The 8402-nt window shown below is 49.0% G+C and overlaps 1 protein-coding gene across 1 annotated transcript in view; it reads right to left on the reverse strand.

The window, feature by feature from the left end:
- Positions 1-8402, reverse strand: part of GTF3C5 (general transcription factor IIIC, polypeptide 5, 63kDa) — a 26835-nt gene that overhangs the window by 9565 nt on the left and 8868 nt on the right. Inside the window, exons 4-11 of the mRNA XM_006894433.1 lie at positions 6936-7131; positions 5363-5467; positions 4234-4348; positions 3689-3769; positions 3360-3454; positions 2088-2170; positions 1112-1254; positions 12-114 (exon numbers count right to left, since the gene is read on the reverse strand). Of these exons, the coding sequence (XP_006894495.1) occupies positions 12-114; positions 1112-1254; positions 2088-2170; positions 3360-3454; positions 3689-3769; positions 4234-4348; positions 5363-5467; positions 6936-7131 (921 nt within the window). The remainder of the gene's footprint in view (positions 1-11; positions 115-1111; positions 1255-2087; positions 2171-3359; positions 3455-3688; positions 3770-4233; positions 4349-5362; positions 5468-6935; positions 7132-8402) is intronic.

Consider the following 8402-nt stretch of genomic DNA (forward strand, 5'->3'; position numbering starts at 1 on the left):
CATCTGAAGGCTTGAACTCCTCTTCCTCCTCTTCATCATCCTCCTCATCTTCTGCAAACTCATATGGCAGCTGCTCTTTCCCTTCATCAGCTTTGCCTGGGCCGGAGAAGAGAGCTGGGGTCAGAAGAGAGACATGAGTGGTGAGAACCCTGCCTTGTCAGATCTCAGCATTCTCCCAAGGCTCCTGTGAGCATGTTTAATGGGTTCAAACCCTTGAGGAGCTGCTTCGGGAGATTCTGGAGCAGACAGGTTGAAAACCACTCCCCATAGGAGCCTTGGGTAGTTGTCAGGGTGCATGAGTCTCTTGTGAGTGTGCACACCACTGTGTGTGAGAGAGTTTTTCTTTGAAGAGGGCCTATAGTCTTAATTAGATTCTCACTGAGAGGATCACTCAACCAAGGCTAAGAACCTTGTTGTTGTTAGGTGCCATAGAGTCGAGTGTGACTCACAGCAACCCTACGAACAAGCTATCTGAACCCAGTCCTGTCCTGCGCCATCCTCACACTTCCTGACACATAAGAGCTCATTGCAGCAGTCACTGTGTCAATCCACCTGGTTGAGGGTCTTCTTTTCCTTCGCCAGCCCTCCACCCTTCCCAACATCATGTCCCTCTCCAAAGAATAGCACCTCCTGAGGAGTGGATAACTCTGCGTCTCCTGCCCCAACCATGAGACAGAAGCCCCTTTTTCTTAACCTTCAAGCATTATGAAATTCCAGCCAAGAAATAAGTCACTTCCCCTGCAGCCATCTGTTGCCCTACTGCTGCTTATTGCTGTGAAGGTGCAGGACTACATAATGAAGGGAGACATGGACCACAGATTTGTACTATGCCCTAGTGAGGAAGACAAAGGTAGAACATGCCCCCCTGTGAAGATGATGTGGGATGTGCTTGGGCACACAGTGGAAATCTGGATGCAGCCCCAGCTCTCCGTGTCTGGCTCCCATCCTAAGCAGTCCCATTAGCAACCCAGGGGGATCCTGGCTCCCACGGCCTTCCTCCGCCTTGAGTGCTATATCTAGGTCTATGGACCCCTACTTGCTCCCACAGTAGATACAGTACCTAGGGACTCCAGGCAACTGCCTCCCTTCACCCTGAGTGAGCAGCTCTCACCAGGCCTCGTGGAGCGCAGGGCCTGCCGGATCATGCCAGACATGGCGTTCCTCAGGTCATCACTGGTCTTGGGGAGACACCAACCATCCCGTTCTGAGCACATATTCTCTGCGCCATCATTGCGATGAATGATTTTCTGTAACCTGGGGGTAAGGGAGAAAAGTTAGGACATAAAATTCCAGGATGAGGTCTCTGCTGTAGGTGCCAGTTAAAGGGTCTTGCAGTGGTACAGTTGTGCTGATGACTACAGTCCTTGGAGAGCCATCTACAGAGATGGCTGTAACAAGGGAGAAGACTAAAGCTGTTCCCCACCAGCACCGGTCCCTAACCTGTGTGGTCCCCGACCTATGTGGTCCCTGACCTGTGCAGTCCCTGACCGGTGTGGTCCCTGGGCCCCCTTCAACTGTATGTAAAGCAGTTTCCTTAGTGAGGGTGAGCTCATGAAGTTTCCTGGGGAGAGAGATCATAGCTTTTCACCAGATTTCCAAGCCACATTTCACAATTCTCCATCTTGTCCACTCTCTCCATCCTAGGTTCCTCTTGCCCCATATCTACCCAACTGAACATTTTAAACATCACTAAGAACAACTGAGAAAGTTCTGGTGGCCTAGTGGATAGAAGGTGCTAACTCAAAGGCTGGTTGGTTCAAACTCATCAGCTGCTCCATGGGAGAAAGATGGGCAATCTTCTCCCAAGTGATTTACAGCTCTGAGAATCCATAAGAAGGTCAGCTTTGAGTTGGTTCTGATTTGATAGTAATCAGTTATTTCTGAAGAACAAGTGGATTAAAGGTTTTTTCAGGGACTCTGAAGTAGACTCTTCCACTGATGTGAAGAATTAAGCTGGGACCTAAGGCCCTTAATGATGGACTAGCTCCCTTCAGGAGGTCTGCAGCCACACCTGTGGGTAAACTCTTCTCACTAATCCCAGTCCCACTTTCCCCACCCTGGCATCCCAGGGCCCCTGAGATACGTACTCTTCCACGTTCAAATCACAAAACTGATAAAACATCTGTCGATAAGGCGGCAGAGCTCCCTCCCGGAAGATGTAGACAGAGTCCTGGGGAAGAGAGAGGTGGGGAAGGAAGGTAAGTGGGAACTTTCCTCTCAGGGCTGCTGGTGTTGCAGGTCCCTAATCTGCAGGCTCCCACAGGGCCTCTCAAAGGAGCAGGCAGGTTCTCAGAACCCAGCAGGTCTATCCCTCTCCTTGGGCTACAGGCCAGGCCAGTGAACATATGGGAAGACAATGATTAAATAAGCTCCCCTGGAGGCTCCCGGAGGGACAGACAAAGCCAAACACTCTGGGCCTATGCAATCCACGAGATTATGGAATGTCAGGTCAACTTTCCATGCCTTCCTATAGAATCTGCTCTTCTTTATTTCTTGCTAAACTCTGGCTGGACGTCTTATGTCTCCAAGTTGCTTGATGCTTTTTTATTTAGAGAAAAGCAGAGTTTAATGAGTTTTTCCCTTCCCTTGGAGGTAGAGTGCACAGGTAGAAATAACTATTCAGATTATACACTCGGGTAATGACCACTCACTGTTAAGAGCAAAGGTCTAGAAAACTGAGGGCCAAGCCCAGGGCCTAGGATTACTGATGACTATGGTGACAGCTGTGTCCACTTCCACTGTCCCATCTCTGCCTTCCTCCCTCCACCTGCTTTGTGGCATTTGTACTCTGTACCACCCAGCATAAGTGGCAGGCGTCCAGGGAGGGAGACCTGCTCTGCCTGTGAGCTGCTCCCCAGGACTGTGAAGAGGCTCACAGCTGCCTGAGCCCAGGAAGGCCCGACAACTGCTGCCTCCTGCTGGTGATCACATCAAGTGAGCCCACAAGGACAGGCCTGGGTTCCTGTTCATCATAACGCATACCCCCAGAGCACAGCTGGGGTTCAGCCATAGGGTCCCACCCTATACGCATCAGGTGCCTGATTCTGACCTTCCCGGAGCAGGCACCCTACAGGCATGCCAAGGGCCAGCACATGCAGCTACTGGTAACTATGTCGGGTAACCATGACTCACTGCTACAAAAGGCCCTCTACACCCACTGCTCTGCGTGTTCTTCACCCCAAGTTTTCAGAGGCTGTTTCTGAAGGTGGACAAAGCTGCCTCCTGTCAGCTCACCTTCCCGGTTATAAGTCATGGGTGCCCTAAGTGAGGGAGTGCTAACAGCAACACCTCCCTCTCTCACTCTCAATGATGCAGGGGAGTTGCATTAATAACTCACCTGGGCCTCCAGGCGCACCTACCTTGAGCTTATACTTGTTGGAGATTGATTTTCGTGCATTGATTGATCCCGATGGGCCCAGGCCCTGCTTCAGGTCCTGCATGGTGAGCTGGGTGGCTATAAGAACACAAGGACAGTGCTCTGAAAGGGGCAGACACAGTGAGGTGTTCTCCCAACCCTCATCCTGCCCACTCCACTCCTCCCGTCTGTAAAGGCTGCCCAGCAGTGCTCTAGGGTGATTTCTCAGACCCCTCCTCTCCACTTGGCTGTGTCCCACCCTCCTTAGCATCAGTGTGAGGGCAAACGCTCCTCCACATCAGGAGACCTTCTGAATGAGCCAGAGCCACTTACGTGTCTTTTTGACAGTGATAGGGAGGCTGTAGTTGTAGGCGCTGCGTTTTGTCTTGACAGGCATGTCACTGGGGGTGTAACCTGCAGACAAGGGAGTCGTGTGAAGTGAGGGTGAGCGCAGAGCCCACTCTAGCAGATATTTAGCAGCAGGATCAGAAGTGGTGACATTCTGGAAGTTCAGAGTAGCTGATATTTTCTGTTGTTTACTTTGCAGGGCTGTGTACTCTTGCTTGGAGCACAATGATCTACTGCAGTCCCAGGAACTGGGCATTTATGAAACATCTTACATGAGCCAGACCAAGTGCTGAATAAATGGATCGATGCTCAGAGATGGTCTGTGACATGCCCAGGAACATGGCTAGAGCCAAGACTAACGTTCAGACCTTAAGTCTACCCAAGCTTGCACTGAAAAGATACTCACCAAGAGAAAAAAGCTTTTATTATCCTCTCCATACAAATATATTCCTACCACAAAAGAGAGTGCTAGAAATGGAAAGATAAAAAGAGTAAAAGACAAGCAGAGGGCAAACAGTAGTAATTTTTACCGTATTTCATTCCACAACGGATTCGGAAGTCAAGTACTTGATAGATCTTAGCATCTGGGTTTTTTCGGGGGTCATAGCCATACCGAATCCACAAGCTTCTCCAGGGGCCTGTTATCTGAAGAGAGACAAGGTGAGAGTGGCAGGTGAGGATCCAAGTTAGGAGTCTTGCAGTATCTCTACGAGTACCTACCAAACCCCAGTTCCCTTGGTGAATGAAGGAGTAGAGCCCCAGAAACTGGGTCTAGGACTCTGGAATATGCCCAGCTCTGCTACATGCAGGCTAGGTCAGATGGGACAGGCCAGTAGACTTCTCCCAGCCTCATGATACTTTTTTCCACTTGTTTTTGTGAGGCTTAATTGAGATTATGTATGTAGCACCTTTACCACAGCACCTGGCATAATTAAGCTGTTATTATCTATTAGCTCTGTGTAGAATGTGTTCAGCCCCTGAATGGTAAGCAAAAAGACAGAACCAGCTCTCAGAAATTCAACAGGACCACAAATCCAAAAGGTCTAGAATCCAACAAGATAACCAATGTTATAGGGATGACCCGCTGTGACGCCACTACCTGTCAGCCCTTACAGTCATGTCTTTTGTGACCCTTCTGAATGCTTCAGCCAAGGAAACCTCAGCAAGCAGGCTACCTTTGCTACAGGCATATCTGGGAACCTCTGTAATGACACCCCAACTCTCAATCAAAAGTGGATCTGTCCCCCACTGAACCTCCCCTGTCCCAGCTGAGGCAGTGGCTCTGCTACTGACTGGCTGCAGGACCTTGGCTCCACATCCCACCTCTCTGAGCCTAGGCTCTTCCTTGGGGTAACAAGAGAATTATGCTACTACTTTCCAGGGTGGAATAAAGAACATTCTGTACAGATAGGCTCAATCTAACACCCTGTCCTTAGGAATCCAATACAAGGACACTATAAAAATACTCAATCCTTTTACTTAAACATTAGGGAGATTCTAAAATTCTCCAACTATGGCCAGATATGGGACTGAGGAGACTAGATGCACTTCCTGAGACTTTTCCCGCAGGGATCCCAGGACATAGTATCACCTGGTGGCCCCAGGATGACATTCAGGGATCGAGGGCCACTTTTGCAGACACCAAAGGCTGATACTCACCATGTAATAGGCCATGAAGGGCAACAACACCTTCAACTTGTCAGGATGAATGCTGATGTTGGCTTTGACAGCACTACGGGACCAGATAGGCCGGATTTCAAACAGCTGGAAAGGGGTGAAGGCAGAGACTGAGGTGAACCTGAGCAGATTCCAATGCACCCACCCAGCAGGGTCTGGCCCAATGAGCAATCAAGCCCAGTGGGCGGTTCCAGAAAGGAGGCGGCAAGAAAACTCAAATTCACTGCCACAGAGTTGAAACTGAGTCCTAGCTGACCCTCCAGTTTCTGGGGCTGTAAATCACACAGGAGATTTCCCATGGTGGATTTAAACCATCTGAGATGTGGCCTTTGGGTTCATCATGCAACTCCACTTAGACTTATGCTGCCAGAGTTGGAGCTGAATCCCCAACTCCAGACTTCTACAAGGACAAGCATTCCAGAATTACTGTCCTCACTCCCTCAGACTTCCACTCTTAATCATGGATGAAAGCTTAGCGTGCGTCAAGAACAGCTCTGGAACCTGAGGTCCTGAATTACCCCAGAGACATGACCCAGAGCAAGTCTGAGGGGGAAAGTACGGGAGCTTTTGAATTCCATTTTGGGCAACCTGAGCTTGGACAGAGACCCAGAGGAAGCCTGCAAACGGCCCAGGCCCGTGGAGGCAGCAGGTTAGGGATACAGGCTGCCCAGACAACTTGGGAAGGCACAGATAATGGCTGTCCCTATCTCCTTTTCTTTCCTCAAACCCCTGGAAGTGACTGCTAGAAATTAAACAAGTGTCTTTAAGAAATAAAAATCTTCCAAGGAAACAGTGTGTAAATAAACTTAGAAAAGAAAAAGTCCTGAGTCTTAGGCTAGTCAACAATTGACCTCACTGTGAAGTTGGCTGTTCACGTGGACAGAGGACCCCGCCTTGTGCCCACAGAGAATGTAGGCCAGGAGAGAAGGAGAGGACTGTGCGCCAGCCATGGTGGCACAGAGCACCAGTGCTTCGGCCTTGGCTCGATGAACACATCAGAATCTGACCCACAGGAGGTATTTCGTTTAACTTGCTCTCAAGGGGTAAGTAAGAACTTCCAGGTTTGGAGCACCATGTTTAAGTAGCATACAAACAATACACTCATTTTTTCATCACTGTAAAGAGATCACTTAAGAATTCTAAATCTTGGTGAGCTCTGGTGGCCTAGATGCATGGTTCGAATCCACCAAATGCTCTGCTGGAGAAAGAGGGACAATCTCTGGTAGCCTAGATGCATGGTTCAAATCCACCAAATGCTCTGCTGGAGAAAGAGGGACAATCTCGAACCAGTCAGATCTGATTTGACAATACGTACATACACAAATAATAATAAAAAAAGAAAAAATTTTAAATCTTTTCAGCCTTAAGAACTCTAGAGATTATATTGGGCTTTTAGATGGGATATATGGAGGCCAAACATTCAGCCACCAGGGAATCAGGGATTTTTGGGGGGGGGGGGGAGCCACCCTGGCCAATATCAAAATTAAGAGAAACTACGACCAGGTGGGTGGGTACACACGAGGAGGTAGCTACGGAGGCAGCAGGGCAGGCTCACCTTCTTCAAGTCTTCCTCCACTTTCCTGTCTATGGGGTTGGTGCAGATTCTCTTCCATGTCTGGACTGCAGCCTCCAGTGGCTGCGTGGGCACCTCATCCTCTTCAAAGTTGACAAAGATGGCATTGTGGGGGCGCCGGGCTCTGCTCAGGCCAATCAGGTTCTCGCTTGAGACGGTGGGGTTGTTGTAGCCTTCCCTGTGGACAGAGAGTTGTATCTGTGAACTCCCCCCTGGGAACCTGAGTTAGGGAGAGGACCACAGTGCTGACTGCTGACAATGGTGCATGTGTCCTCAGAAAGGACAAGACAGCAGCTGCCAGCTTCACGCTCACACAGGCTCTGGGGCCTGTGGCTCTGAAGCTGGACAAATCAAAGGGTCCAACTAGACTTGGTAGACAGAGCCAAATAATCTGCCTCCACAAAGGTCAAGATGTGGGAAAAGAACCCCAGCAAGAGGCTGGACTCCACCAAAGTGCACCAAGTCACACACAGTACAATCCAGCTGGTAAAAAGTTGGGCATAACCTAACATGTCCACCGTGTGAAGGGGTGAAATTAGGGAAGGCGCAGCCACAGAATGCAGTTAGTTACTAAGATGGACAGAGACAATAGCAGCTCAGCTTGCTGACAGCTACTTAACCCTGGAGACAACCCTATAAGGGGGGAGCTGTTTTCTAATGAAGTGATTTATTATCACTAAGATTAGGAATCCTACCCAGAGTCAAAGGGCTCGGAAGAGCTGACACCCAAACCCAGGAACCTGGCTGCAGAGGCCACATTCTCAACAGCCAGTCCTGCTGCCCAGCAACTCAGAGCTGAGTTCCTTGGCTCAGCAGCATCCTGACAACAGATGGGGTGACCACAGGGTGGTATCAACTGGTATCATCACTTAGCACAGTTAGAATCAAAGGTTCTAGATCTTGTTGATCTGTGTCTGACATACGACACAACTAAGGAGAATGCTTCCTAAAACGCTCATTGTGGTCACCTCTACAGGAGAAATTTCAGAAAGGTCCAACTTACACAAAAACAGAGCATAGTATCAATAACCTATAAACCAGTTATGCTTCAACAGTTAGTGTCACAGAGCTAACCTGTCTCACTCATATGCTGCATCAAGTCCACTCAACTATTTCAAAGTATATTTTAAAGTACATTCAGGGTATCATGTAGTTTCATTTGGATGATTATTATCTTTAGTTCTTTTCATTTCTACACGAGTACCTGCTACCTTTCCATTCAGAAAGAATAACAAAGTTGTCTTCACACTGGAAAACAAAATTAAATAGGATAAACTGTGCCTTAGCTTTTGTGTAAAACTATTTAAAACCACCGTGAACAGGTGTAACATTATCTTGTTTTCAATGACACCTGCCCTACATCCTAGGGAAAGAAAGCCCCTTGTGGCTTACATCCAGGGCCAAGTTGCCTGTGTGTGGAGAGCGGCAGGGGGTGGGGGACCGGCCTGG

The sequence above is a fragment of the Elephantulus edwardii genome, unplaced genomic scaffold (assembly GCF_000299155.1).
Source record: "Elephantulus edwardii isolate Elephantulus edwardi_28Jun2011 unplaced genomic scaffold, EleEdw1.0 scaffold00141, whole genome shotgun sequence".
In the NCBI taxonomy this organism is placed as follows: domain Eukaryota; kingdom Metazoa; phylum Chordata; class Mammalia; order Macroscelidea; family Macroscelididae; genus Elephantulus; species Elephantulus edwardii.